The sequence below is a fragment of the Cetorhinus maximus genome, chromosome 15 (genome assembly GCF_964194155.1).
Source record: "Cetorhinus maximus chromosome 15, sCetMax3.hap1.1, whole genome shotgun sequence".
Lineage (NCBI taxonomy): Eukaryota > Metazoa > Chordata > Chondrichthyes > Lamniformes > Cetorhinidae > Cetorhinus > Cetorhinus maximus.
The window spans coordinates 67,535,895-67,551,007 of record NC_135893.1 but is presented as its reverse complement, the minus strand read 5'-3'; the positions used below and the strand labels follow the sequence as shown (position 1 = coordinate 67,551,007).

The following is a 15,113-nucleotide window of genomic DNA, read 5'->3' as shown; positions in this document are numbered from 1 at the left end:
TCTAGCACAGAAGGAGGCCATTCCGTTCATTGTGCTTGTGTTGGCTCTTTGAAAGAGCTGTCAGTTAGTCCTATTCTGTGTCCTTCTCCCATAGCCCTGTAAGTGTTTGCTCTTCAACTATATATCCAGTTCCCTTTGGAAAGTTATTATTGAATCTGCTTCTGCTGCCCCTTTAGGCATTGCATTCATGTCACAACAACTGGCCACATAAAAACAAATTCCCTTCATCTCATCTGGTTCTTTTCCCAGTTGTCTTAAATCTCTGTCCTCTAGTTACTGACCCTCCTACACTGAAAACAGGTTCTTTTCATCAACTCTATCACAATCCCTCATCACGTTGAACACATCTATCAAATTTGCCCTTTCCCTGTCCTTCTCCCTTATTATGGGAGGGATTCTCCTCCAGTACCTCGCCAAAGTGGCCAGTTTTCACAGGTGAACCTTAAATATGACGTGAAGAAGTGAAGTTAGTGAAGAAGTGTGTTAGCAGGGCAATTGAACCGTGTGTGGCTTCACAGCCAAATCTGGTCTTGTGATGAGTGCAGAGGTGATTTCAGCAAAAGTTGTTGTACACCAATCAGGAGTAGAATGCTGGATGACCTTCCCCAAGCACTCAGTCTGGACTACTGCTGGCCTGGTGAACTCCTTCTACTTGTTTAGCCACCCATAAGATCATAAGAAATAGGAGCAGGAGTAGACCATTCAGCCCTTTGGGCCTGTTCACCATTCAATAAGATTATGGCTGATCTGATTGTGACCTTAAATCCATTTTCCTACTTACACCCCCAACCCCCCACCTGCGCCCCCCATAATCCTTGACTTCTTTGTAGTTCAAAAACCTGCCCAACTCAGCCTTGAAGCTATTCAATGACCCATCCTCCATCGTTCTCTGGGGTAGAGTATTCCAAAGGATCTGGGTGTTCTCGTATATGAATCTCAAAAAGTTGGCATGCAGATACAGCAATCTACCCTGTCAAGCCCTCTCAGAACCTTGTATGCTTCAATTAGCTCCCCTCTTATTCTTCTGAAGTCCAATGAACATAGGCACAACCAGTTTTCCTCATAAGACAACCCCTCCATCCCAGGAATCAGCCTAATGAATCTTCTCTAAACTGCCTCCAATGCAAGTACAGTATATCTCCCCTTTAGTAAAAAGACCAAGACTGTATACAGCACTCCAGGTGTGGTCCTACCAATGCGCTGTATGGTTGCAGCAAGGCTTCGCTACTTTTCTGCTCCATCCCCCTTGCAATAAAGGCCAACATTCCACTTGTCTTCCTGATTAGTTGCTGTATCTGCATGCCAACTTTTTGTGATTCATGTACAAGGACACCCAGGTCCCTTTGTACCACAGCATTCTGCAGTCTCTCTCCTTTTAAATAATGTTCTGCTTTTCTGTTCTTCCTGTCATAGTGGACAACACCTCATTTTCCCACATTATACTCAAATCCCTGTCAATCTATAAATGCGGAAATCATAGAAATGATAGAGCCATAGAAAATTTATGACACAGAAGGAGGCCATTTGGCCCATCATGTCTGTGTCAGCCAATGAAGAGCTACCAATGGTTAATCCCATCTTTCTGCACGAGGTCCGTAGTCCTGCAGGTCACAGCTCTTCAAGTAGGCATCCAAAAGCTTTTTAAGTAAAGTGAGAGTTTCTGTCTGTACCACCCTTCCAGACAATGAGTTCCAGCTCTCCCCACCACCTCCCCTCCCCTCCCCTGCCCAATCTCCAGGTGAAAAATTGGTTCCTCATCTCCCCACCAATTCTTCCACCAATTTCTTTAAATCTATACCCCCTGGTTTTTGACCCCTCTGCTAAGGTTGTTCCTATTTACTCTATCTAGGCCTGTCTTAATTTTATACACCCCAATTAAGTGACCCTGAGCCTCCTCTGCTCCAAGGAAAACAGCACCCGCACATCCAATCCTGTCAAGTTCTGGTAGCGCCCCTGTAAATCTCCTGTACACATTCTTCAGTGCAAGCGCACCTTTCCTTTAATTTGGTGACCAGAACTGTACGCAGTATTCAAGCTGAAGTCTAACTAATGATGTATACAGTTCTAGTATAACCCCCCCCAACTCTTCTATTCTATAACTCAGCTAATAAAGGAAAATGGCTTTGCCTGATGCAGCCCAAACTGCTGGTGACATCAGAATGGTCTCAATTATAAGTCTATGTCATGCAAAGATAAGTCATTGAACTGCATTTTATATGCCTCTGCCGAACATATTTCGGGTGGGGTGGGGGAATGTAAAATATTGTGAGTGCCCACCCCGCCACTTTCCTACCTATCCCTGAGCTCACCCCCATAATATGGGGGTGTGGGTGGGGGCCAAAATTGGCAGCCCGCCTACCGTATCCAAGTCGGTAATCAAAGGTCAATTAGGCTTGTTACCAAGCCAATTGGCCAATTGACACTGCCCATGCCATAAAAATATTGGTGAGGGAAGTCGGGCAGGTACAGACAACCCAATTTTTCACCTACCTACTTCAAAGGGCAGAAAGGGAGGCAGGTTTCAATCTTTGGGGACTGCCCTTTGTGGATTGGGAATGCCTCCCCCTACACCCCCCACCAAGATCGAATCCCCCCCTTCCTCCTCGCCACCCCACAGCCTTAAACCCAATACCCCGTCCCTGGCTCCCCTCCCTGACCATCCGAAACCCTCCCTGCCCAAGACCCTGGACTTACTGGTCCCATGGATCCTTGGGCCTTCTTATTCCTCTTCTTGCAGCCCCGGCAACTAAGGAGCTCTTGGTGCTACTGGGACTGACGAGGGCAGGACTTCCTCCCCAGTGAAGAGCAGAAGTTCCACACTGGCCTTGTTAACCCGGCCTGCAGTGCATAATGGCAGGATGGGCTAGTGGCCACACCCTCCCCCCGCTGGTAAAATCTCTCAGTAACATGTGACATTGATACACCCAACATTCCTTCAATGGTATTCAAAGGTTAATAATGAAAGCCTAAAGGAGGGAAATTAAATGTTGACCAGCATGAAATTGGGGATATATTTCTAAACTTGAAATAACAAAAGTGATGGAAGGTGTTAGTGCCAATGCTATCAATTGGCATGCACTCAACAATAACCTGCTCACTGATGCTCAGTTCTGAATGGGCCACTCAGCTCCAGACCTCATTACAAACTTGGCTCAAACATATGGACAAAAGAACTGAATTCTGGAGGGGAGGTGAGAGTGGCTGCCCTTGACTTCAAGGCAACATTTGACTGACTGTGGAATTAAAGAACCTTAGTAAATTAGGAATGGGGTGGGAGAACGGGGAAAGCTGTCCACTGGTTGAAGTCATAACTGGCATAAAAAAAGATGTTTTAGCTGTTGGAGGCCAATTATTTCAACCCCAGGACATCACTGCAGGAGTTTTTTTTATTCATTTACTGGATGTAGGCTTCGCTGGTTGGGCCAGCATTTATTTCTCATCCTTAATTGCCCTTAAGAAGGTGGTGGTGAGCTGCCTTCTTGAATCGCTGCAGTCCCTGTGGTGTAGGTACATCCACAGTGCTGTTAGGGAGGGAGTTCCAGGATTTTGACTCAGCGACAATAAAGGAACGGTGATATATTTCCAAGTCCGGATGGTGAGTGACATGGAGGGGAACTTCCAAGTGGTAGGGTTCTCTTTGATCTGCTGCCCTTGTCCTTCTAGGTGGCAGTGGTTATGGGTTTGAAAGGTGGGTTCGAAGGAGCCTTGGAAAATTCCTGCAGTGCGTCTTGTAGATGGTGCACACTGCTGCTACTGTGCATCGGTGGTGGAGGGAGTGAACATTTGTGGGTGTGGTGCCAATCAAGCACGCTACTTTATCCTGGATGGTGTCAAGGTTCTTGAGTGTTGTGGGAGTTGCACTCATCCAGGCAAGTGGGGAGTATTCCATCACAGTCCTGACTTGTACCTTGAAGATGGTGGACAGGCTTTGGGGAGTCAGGAGGTGAGTTACTCTTCGCAGGATTCCTAGCCTCTGACGTGCTCTTGTAGCCACAGTATTTATGTGGCTAGTCCAGTTCAGTTTCTGGTCAATACCAGGATGTTGGTAGTGGGGGATTCAATGATGGTAATGCCATTGAACGTCAAGGGGCAATAGTTAGATTCTCTTTTGTTGGAGATGGTCATTGCCCGGCACTTATGTAGCGCAAATGTTACTTGCCACTTGTCAGCCCAAGCCTGGATATTGTCCAGGTCTTGCTGCATTTGGATACGGGCTGCTTCAGTATCTGAGGAGTCACGAATGTTGCTGAACATTGTGCAATCATCAGTGAACATCCTCACTTCTGATCTTATGATGGAAGGAAGGTCATTGATGAAGCAGCTGAAGATGTTTGGGCCGAGGACATTACCCTGTGGAACTCCTGCAGTGATGCCCAGGAGCTGAGGTGACTGACTTCCAACAACCACAACCATCTTTCTTTTTGCTAGGGTTCCTTGATGCCACACCTCCAAAACCAATGATCTCTACCACCCATAAGGACATGGGCAGCAGGTGCGTGAGAGCACCATCACCTGCATGTTCTCCTCCAAGTCACACACCATCCTGACTTGATACTATATTGTGTTCCTTCACCATTGCTGGGTCAAAATTCTACCGAACTGCACTATGGGAGTACCTTCACCACATGAATAGTGGCAGCGTAAGAAAGCTTCTCAGTGGCAATTCAGGATGGGCAATACTGCTGGTCTTGCCAGCGATGCCCTCATCTCTTGAATGAATTTTTAAAAATGTGGTGTGGAAATTAGGAGTCACAGAATGTTTTGAATTTTTATTTTAAAAAGGGTCATTTTTTAAATACTTTTTATGCTTCACAATTAATTGAATTTTCATTGCCTTTAAAAAAAACTCAACTGGTCAGCCACTTACCATTGCTAAATGTCAGTCCCAATTTTCTCCCTTCTTCCTTGCCAAAGCACTGGTCCTGGCTTCTTCTCTCTTCCATTTTCTCTTCATTCTGTTCCTATATATACTTCCTTCTTTTCCTCATGGCTCTTGTGAAGAATTACTGCACATCGCCTGGAAGCATTCTCAGTGAACTGTTGAATGTTCCCGGGAAGAACATCAAAATTACAACATTAAAATTCAATACAGGAGTAATTTTAATTTTGTCCTCCCCCACCACCACCCGATGATGTGACGTATTTTTTAATTTACTAAGTGGCATTCGATGGAATTATATCAAATGCTACATTCAAAATTGACCACAAATCTCAGTTGAGAGGCTTTGTTTGAAATTTGCCCTTCTCTGGTTGCACTGTAGGCTTAAGGGTACTATGACCTACTATAACGCTGAGATCTCAGTCACAGCCTGCCTAAATCCTGTGCATATTAATCCAAATACTCAATCTTACCATCAAAGGATCAGCCAGCAATTTATTCTGATTTGCACTCAAATTATGGGGCAATCCATTCCCAAGCAGATTTGCACAGGTGGCTTCTAAGTACCATATAACTCGTCAATCAGGCACTTACGTTTTCTGGTGTCTTGCAATAAAAACTGATAACATTTTTAAAGAAAGTGCTGTCAACATTTAAGAGTGTACTTTGTGAGCTGTTTCCCATTCGTTACAGAACCAGTAATTGCAACAGTTGGTGAAATAAGCTCGCATGAAATTAAGACATAATTCTCGATGTTATTTTTTTTTACATTTCTTTAACAAGCACCTTGACTTGCTGTGATATCAGTTGAAAAGATTTACCTTTTGGAAAGTGTAATGAACTTCATATTGGTTTTGTATCCATTAAATGGGTTAGTTTGTGGAGCTGCAATCTTCAATTAGAATGTGAAAGGCAGGTTATTTAAATGATGGCTGTCATGATTTTGGTGTGTACAGGCTGTTTTCCCATTACCAATGAGTTCTCATCTGTAGTATTCAAGGTTCTTTTACATAATTATACTAAAAGTAGCAGCTGATAGTCAAAACAATGGAGTAGATAATTGAGATGTGTTTAATAGCTTTTTCTTCATGTATTTATTCTTGTGATATGGGCGTCACTGGCAAGACCGATATTTATCGTCCATCTCTAGTTGCCCTTGAGAAGGTGGTGGTGAGCCTTTCTCTCAAAGCTCTGCAGTCAATGTATGTAAGCTGCTCCCACAGTGCTGTTAAATAGGGAGTTCTCAAGACTTTGACTCAGTGGCCATAAAGGAACAGCGATGCATGTCCAAGTTGGGTTGCTGTGCAATTGGAGGTGGTGCTGTTCCCATGTGCCTGTTGCCCCTGTCCTTCTAGGTGGTAGAGGTTGTAGGTTTGGGAGCTGCTGTTGAAGGACTGTTGGCATTGATTTGGTAGAATCTGATTCTTACATGCAGCCCATAAAATAATTCAGATATTTTCTTGGCAAACCACTCAGTTAAATCTATTGTTGTGTGATCTTCAGGATATTGAGGAAGAAATGATGGAAGTGCCAGTGAACCGGGAAGAGGAGGAACTCACAGCAGAAGAAAAGAGAAAGATTGAAAGGAAACAGAAGAAAGAGCGTAAAAAGAAAGAAAAACTACTGCTGAAAGAAACTGGCGTTTTGGTGGAAAAGGTGAAACCTCAGCAATCTTCAGCAAACGACCTTGCGTTAGAATATCTGACAAGGTGAGAGATAAAGAGCTCCTTTATTTTGGCAGCCGTTCAATCAGATGAACTTTTTGCCAACTCTACTCAGTCTCGATGGTGTTGCTATTGGCAACGAAGGAGACCCTTACCTCCCGCATAACCTCCGTTTATTAACTGTCATTGCAAAGCAATTCTAACAAAATTTCTTGGGCAGAAAAGAAATCCGAAAAATACACACTGTACATTTTTTTTTATTAGTTATATGGTTGGAGAAGCAATTATAGTTTGATGTTAAGTTTAACAATCCATTTGACCACAGAGCTCCCGTTCCAAGCAGTAAAAACCCACTGGAAAATGGTTTATGCTGGCGATGTTTTACTACCATTATCCTGTGTTCAATAGTGCGATAGGATCAACAGTTCCACAAGTGAGGCCAACAGGGACTAGGAAAGTAATTTGTCAGTGGGCGTTGTTGAGATTTATACCCTACCACAAGTTCCTCAGCCAGGTATTTCTATTCGTCAATGTATGAACCTCAATTGATGTTTCTCTCTTCCTCCATGTGACTGTAAGAAAGGAAGAACTTGTGTCCATATAGCACCTTTCATAGCCTCAAGGGATTCGAGAGCACTTCACAACTGATAAAGTACTTTTGAAATGTTGTCACTGTTATAATGTAGGGAAAATGTAGCAGTCAATTTATGCATAGCAAACTTCTGCAAGCAGCAAGGCGATAATTTATTTTGGTTTTTTTTGGTGATTTTGGTTGAGGGGGAGTTGGGAATGCTGCCATTCAGCCAAGGCTGACACCAATCAACTGTTTGTAAAGTTTGCGTACACTCCTCTGCTATCAGTGGTTGTATTCACATTTGGGCCTGAATTTTCAGCTTGGCAGGCAGGTGCAATCAGTGAGCGGTCGGGAAACAGACCGCCGACCGCGATCGGCCCCCGACCACAATTTCATGCTAGATGGCCAATTAATGGCCAACCAGCGTGAAGCACGCGCTGATACGATCAGCGCTGCCTGGGTTGGGGGCGAGAGGAGGGTGTGTGCAGAAGTCAGCACAAGCACGGGGGAGCGTGGAATGAAAGCTCCCTGAAGACAGAGAGCTGCCTCAAGGAGCTGAAGAATTTAAATACACAAAATAAAGATTTTAAAAAGCGGGAAAAAATGCCCATGCATCGGAAACAGTCACCTGAACATATACAACATGAAAATTCTGTCCAAACATTTTTATATTCTTTTATTTAATGACAGAAACCTCATCCCACCCTTGAATGAGGTTTCCTGAAAAATGCAAAGGCCCCCTGGCCAATTCGCTCTCCCGTCAACCGTAAGGTCGGACGGGCAGCCAAAAATCCCAGTTAATTGCGCTTAATAGTCCTCTTAATTGTTAGCAGGTGCATATCTGAGTTTAGCGCGTTCCTGCTGACCAAAATATCGTGCACTATTTTACACTTGAGCGTGTCGGGCGCTCAACCGCACGCTGAGCGAAAAAATTATGCCCTTAGTTTAAGCTGTACCAATGAAGTGAGCTTTTGCTGATTGAATGACTAAATCATACAGCAACTAGCTACTTGTATTCTGCAAGATTTGGTTAGTATCCATGAGCATTTTCCCCAGTGCACTGATCCAAATTGAGTGTGTCCAATTTCATTCCTAAAATACAGTGACCATACTTCAACAAGCCCTTCTTTGGCTGTGAAGTGCTTTGGGAGATCCTGAGGTCAGGGAAAGTTCTTTGGAATGCAAGCCTTTCTCTCTTTCTATACTAACATGAAAGGAGAGAGTGCTGAGCCAAGCACCCACACTCAGAGGGAAAAAAGATGAGAATTCTGTAGAAGGAAACAAAGGATGCACTTTGTAAAAACAAAATCTGGTTTCCAGGCTACAGACACAAACAAAAGCTACGGCGGTTTTAAATCAGGTTGTTGATTAAATTTATTACAGTCTGCAAATAAATCACCAAAGGCTTTATTTTGCTTTTGAAATATATTTGCTTCCTATAAGCTTGGGAGGTTTGTGACCAAGTTCTTACACAATTCGTTCCCAGAGAAGCTTTATTAATTTCATTATTAACGTCGGATCGCAGACAGCCTGTTTTACTGGCATTCATCACACAATCATGCTATTGCTTTCTTGTAGCTTGTTAAACTCACTGCTTTTTAATTGGAATGAACCAATGATCATCTACTCACCATTTTTGTTGGGAGATAAATGTTTGCCTCCACTTTGTATTTCAAGTGCCACAGAAAGGAGGTGTATCCAGATTGACTTGTAAGTGGCCTGGCCGGCATTCCTCCCTCAACCACCAACAGGTTATCTGGTCATTTGCTGTTTGAGGGACCTTGCCAATGCAAATCATCCACTGAGATTGTCTATGTAACAGCTCCATGGGAAAGCCTGAGGATTTGTAAAAAAAAAAAAAAAAATTATTCTTTCACGGGATGTGGGAATCACTGGCTAGGCCAGCATTTTTATTGCCCATCCCTAAATGCCCTCGAGAAGGTGGTGGTGAGCTGCCTTCCTGAACCACTGCAGTCCATGTGGTGTAGATACACCCATAATGCTGTTGGAAGGGAGTTCCAGGATTTTGACCGAGGATGTGATAACACATTATATAAATGCAAGTTAACATTGCCAACAACTTTTTCCACATTTGCTTCACAAATACTAAACACAGTACAGAAATCAGGAGAGATCGGCATTGACCATGGGCACCATCTGTGGCAAAATGGGTGAAGACCAGTTCCAGATCATGTCAGGTATAAATCACACCCCACATAGGTTTTACATATCTTGTTCCCTTCCCCACCAATAGCAGATGATCGCTGGAGGGAATGTGAGCAGAAGGCACTCTTTGTACATTGGCCTAGCATCCTGCCTTTCTGAATCTATCCTGGAGATTTGTGTGCCATGACAGGCTGCTTATTTCTGAAAGATCCAGGTCTACCAGTTGAGGACTGGCTGAGGCAATGCAGCGATGTCCCCTATGAGTGAAATTTTAAAAATAGTACTGAAAATACTGAACAGATCAGGCAGCATCTGTGGAGAGAAACATTTCAGGTCGATAACCTTTCATCAGAACCCCATGAGTGAATTGTCTGCCAACTCAAGACCACACGAGAAGGCAGCAGAAGAGGCCAGGCACCCATTGGAACATAGGAACAGGAGTAAGGCATTTGCCCCTTCGAGCCTGCTACAGTATAAGATCATGGCTGTTCTGGTTGTGGTCTCAGCTCCACTTTCCTGTCTGCCTCCCTGTGACCCTTGACTCCCTTGTCTATCAAAAATCTGTCTTATTGAGCCTTGAATTAATTTAAAGACTCAACCTCCACTGCCTTCAGGGGAAGAGAATACAACACAACAACACTCCCTTTGGGAGAAAAAAAATCTTCTCATCTCTGTCTTAAAAGGAAGACATCTTATTTTTAAACTATGTCCCCTAGTTTTAGTTTACCTCACAAGAACAAACATGGTCCAGGTATCCACCCAATCAAGTTCCTCAAGAAGTTATATGTTTCAATAAGATCACCTTTCATTCTTCTAAACTCCAATGGGTATAGGCCTAATCTGTGCAACCTTTCTTCATAAGACAGCCCCTTCATCCCAGGAACGAGTCTATTGAACCATCTCTCAACTGCTTCTAACATAATTATATCGTTTTTTTAAATAAGGAGACCAAAACTGCACACAGTACTCCGGATGTGGTCTCACGAAGACCCTGTACAGCTGCAGTAAAACTTCCCTACTTATATATTCCATTCCTATTGCAATAAAATTAGAACTAGACTGCATCAAGTTGTTAATGCACAATGATTTTTTTTTGCCTAAATGTGCTAATGGGTTATAAATCCAGAGGTGACTTGGGATTTGGAGTCTGGTATCACAGAACATGGTTTGAACCTGCAAACTGCCCACAAGTTGAATTCCTGATATCAGTCAGGCCAATTTAAAAAATGATCAGCGGGATGTCGGTTGAGGCCAAACTGAATGACACAGTCACACCTCTGAGTCAGTAGACTGGGGGTTCAATTCCCGCCCCAGAGACTTAAACACAAAGTCCAGGTTGACACTCCAGTGCATTAATGAGGGATTGCTGCACTGTCTGCTCTCTCAGGTGAATGTAAAAGACCCCCATGGGAGTACTTTGAAGAAGAGTAGGTTAGTTCTCTCCACTGTCCTGGCCAATATTCATCACCCAACCAACACCTGTAAACAGATTACCTGGTCATTATCTCATTGCAGTTTGTAGGACCTTGCTGTATGCAGTTTGGCTGCCACGTTTCTTAAATTGCAGCAGTGACTACATTTCAAAAAAGATTTAGTTGACTGTACAGCACTTTGGGACCTTCTGAGGTTGTGAAAGAGACTCTATAAATGTGAATTTATTCTTTCTTTCCTTCAGCCTCTCAGTCGTGGAATTCTACGACTTGGGAGATCTAGAAGAGGGAGGCTAGTCTTGAAAAAGGGCCTTTATAAAGATGTTAACTATGGCAGCTTGACAGATCTAACTGCGTATAATGATTCAGAGATTTTCTAGAAGTGAAGTGATTTATATTCTCGAGTTGGCTGTTTTTCTATATAATGTTGGACAATGTTAGGAACACTCAAGGGGGTTTAGTGGGGGGCTGGCAGGACTGTTCACTTAACGGACTGAACATAGATTTATGTTTCTGCCTTTTGCTACATATTCCTCAAAAGTTGTTTTGGCGAATAATTGATGCAGAGTCGAGTAATGAGCTGGTTAAATGGCTTCCCTGGGGTAAGAAAACAGCAATTTCTACTTGCAAGTACGGACCAGTCTAAAAGTAGTGCAACCTCTTAAACATTGTTTTATGTATTGCATCTTATTAGAATATAATTCACTTGGGAAAGTCAGTGTTAGACTTTCTATGACATTGGGGATCAATTGAAAACCTCCAGCCCCCCTAAAAGTGTACATACAGCAACAAATTGCATAAAGAAAGAAAAAGACCACCTTTTATCATGATCACTAGATGCCAATTTGTACACAACAAGCTCCCACAAACAGCAATGTGATCATGTAGCTTTTTAAAAATTTGTTCATGGAATGTGGGCGTCGCTGGCTAGGCCAGCATTTATTGTCCATCCCTAACTGCCCTTGTTCAGAGGGCATTTAAGAGTCAAACATATTGCTGTGAGTCCAGAGTCATATGTAGGCCAGGATGGCAGATTTTCTTCCCTAAAGGGCATTAGTGAGCCAGATGGGTTTTTATGACAATCGGCAATGATCTCGTGGTCATCATCAGACTTCTGGTTCCAGATTTTTATTGAATTCAAATTTCAGCATCTGCTGTGGTGGGATTCAAACCCGGGTCCCCGGAGCATTATCCTGGGTCTCTGGGATACTAGTCCAGTGACAATACCACTATGCCACCATCTCCCCAATTAATGTAGCAAAACATCCCATTATCGGACAAAATTTGACACCAGGCCACATAAGCAGATATCAGTTGTTCAAAGAGTTAGGATTTATGAAGCAATATAAAGGAGGAAAGAGAAGCACAGAGGTTTAGGGAGTGAAGTCTAGAGCTTAACGTCGAGACGATTGAAGGCACAGCTGTGAATGGTGGGGCGGGGGAAATTGGGGATGCACAAAAGGCCAGAGTTGGGGGAAACACAGAGTTCTTGGAGAGTTATAGGGCTGGAGGAGGTTAAAGGGAAGTTGTGCATGACCATGTCAATGCGACCTCTGTAAAGACCAACATTTAAAATCCAAATTCTGCTATTGTTTGGAAGTTAGATTAGGCACCTGTTGTTATTGGTCAAGTTTTGGTTAATTAGCTATTTGGTAGCTTTGAACTGCCCGATTGTCTACCAAAATTAACCCACAAGATTTTTTTTAATGATTGGAGGATTCCGTCTAATTGCATGTTAGATTTGTTACTGATACATACAGTTTGATTCATACCTGTGCTCCAGCTCTATTCCTGCTACTCTTAATCTGTGAAGAACAACCTTCTGACTTACATCAGCATCAAGGATGTCTTGGTAGCATAACATGTTGTGCAGTTGGCAAAAAATATATTAAAAGGTTCTGTTGTGGGTGGTGGAGGATGGACAAAGAGGCGATAGAAATTATTATGATAGAAATGGTAAGTTGTGTGTAAGTGCATCTTTACAAGACCAACAAATGGAAACAAAGTCTGAAGTACTCCGTTGATAATTGGATTGTTCTCCTTTCAAAGCAGACCCTTTCCTTAAATATACAAATTGATTGATGGAATTGATTCTGTCACATTGTGCGGAATTCTGGTCTGAAAACTAAGACTTGATTTAGGAAGGTTCCTGTGCATCTCACTGGATCCTTACAAAGCTCTTCTGCAATGAACGCTTAACCTTTTGATCAAAATCTAAAAACAAGAATATCTGTCATTATTACAGTGTTGTTTGTGGGAGTTTGCTGTGCACAAATTAGCTGCTCCGTTACTTGCATTACAACAGTGACTACACTTCAAAATAGTACTTCATTGGCTATAAAGCAATTTGGGACACCCTGGGCTTGTGAAAGACAATCTATAAATACAGGTCTTTCAGTATTTCTTTCTTAAAAAATAGAACTGGCTGCATTTTTTAATTTTATCTTGCTCACCTTTTAAAGAATGTAACTATTGTTTGAAGGTGGTCCAAAAAACACAAGGAATGGAAATTTCAGAAGACGAGACAGACCTGGCTCCTACAGCACATGTATGATTGTGATAAGGTAAAATGTTAATATTGAGAAAATGTGAATTAAATCCTACTTTGAAATTATGCCAACCGTAGACTCAAAGTCAACATTGTGCTAACAATCCAGATATCATAGAACATTAAAATGCACTTACATGCTCAAACTGGATTTAGGCCAAGATGGCATTTTGGAGAAGTCCTTTATTTGTCTGCCTTGTGACAGCTGCGCTCCCAGCATCCATAAAAGAGTCATCTGTCTCTGTTTTGATGCTAATGCTATCGGTAAAGAGATTCTCCTGTTCTCCGTAGCTGATGGACGTTGATCTTTTTAATAAAACTCTACACACAAAGATCAAAGATAGACCAGCTTAAACCATCAAACAATAGCTAGCTGTATCATTAAAAAGGATTTCTGCCATATTATTAAATGGGATTTGTATGTGTGTGTGCATGTCTGTGTGTGTGTGTGTGTCCATTTCTCTTCTAATCTCACTCCCTAAAGTATTGAAACTACCCCTCTTGCTCAGGAGAGCTGGATGCTGCAAACACTAGCCACCTTCATGGACACTTTCAGTTCCATTTACTTGATCAGCTTGTATGGAGTATGAGGGGGATAGGGTCGTAGAATTATAGAATGGTTAATAGCACAGAAGGAGGCCATTTGGCCCATCCTGTGCTAGCCCTCCAAAGGAGAAATTCACCGTGCCACTCCCCTGCCTTTTCCCCCTCGTAGCCCTGCAAGTTTTACCTTCTCAGATAATGACCTAGTTCCCTTTTGAAAACTTCCATTGAACCACACTCTCAGGCGGTACATTCCAGACCCTAACCACCCACTGCATGAAAAGGTTTTTCCTCATTTCGTCATTGCTTCTTTTGTCAATTACCTGAATTCTGTGTCCTCTGGTTCTCTATCTTCCTACCCATGGGAAGTTTCTCCCCATCTACTCTGTCCAGACCCTTCATAATTTTGAATACTTCTATCAAGCCTCCTCTGAACCTACTCCTTTCCAAGGAAAACAACCTCAACTTCTCCAATCCTTCTATGTATCTGAAGGTCCCCATCCCTGGAGCCATTCCCGTGAATCTTTTCTGCACGTTCTCTAATGCCTTCACATCCTCCCTAAACTGTGCTGCCCAGAACTGGATGCAATACTCCAGTTGAGGCTGAACCAGTATTTTATACAGGTCTAACATAACTTCCTTGCCTTTATTGATAAAGCCCAGGATGCCGTAGGCTTTATTAACCACTCTCTCGACCTGTCCTGCCACCTTCATGATTATGCACCTATACACCCAGGTCCCTTTGCTCCTGCACCCCCTTTAGAATTATACCCTTTATCTTATATTGTCTCTCCGTGTTCTTTCTACCAAAATGAATCACTTCACATTTCTCTGCTATTTGTTTGCCCGTTGCACCAACCTGACTATGTCCTTTTGAAGTTCAACATTTTGCTCCTCATGACACGCAATACTTCTATGTTTTGTGTCATTTGCAGATTTTTAAATTATGCCCTTTACACCAAGGTTTAGGTTATTAATATATATCAGGAAGTGCATGGGTCCTAGCACAGATCTCTGAGGAACTCCATTACAAATCTTCCTCCAGTCCTGAAAGCAATCATTCACCACTACCCTCTGTTTCCTGTCAGTCAGACAGTTTTGTACCCACATTGCTACTGGCCCTTTATTTCCATGAGCTCTAACTTTGCTCAAAGGTCTGTTGTGTCACTCTTTATGAAGTGCCCTTTGGAAATCCGTGTACACCACATCAACAGTATTACCTTCATCAACCTGCTCTATTATCTCATCAAAAAACACCAGCAAGTTAGTTAAACATGATTTTCCCCTTAACAAATCCATGCAGCCTTTT

General features: G+C 42.8%; 1 protein-coding gene across 1 annotated transcript in view; it reads left to right on the top strand.

Moving 5' to 3' along the window:
* chlsn (cholesin) overlaps positions 1-15,113 on the top strand; it is a 352,627-nt gene that overhangs the window by 323,519 nt on the left and 13,995 nt on the right. The window contains exons 2-3 of the mRNA XM_078558584.1: positions 6,383-6,588; positions 13,196-13,277. Coding sequence (XP_078414710.1) covers positions 6,383-6,588; positions 13,196-13,277 — 288 coding nt within the window. The remainder of the gene's footprint in view (positions 1-6,382; positions 6,589-13,195; positions 13,278-15,113) is intronic.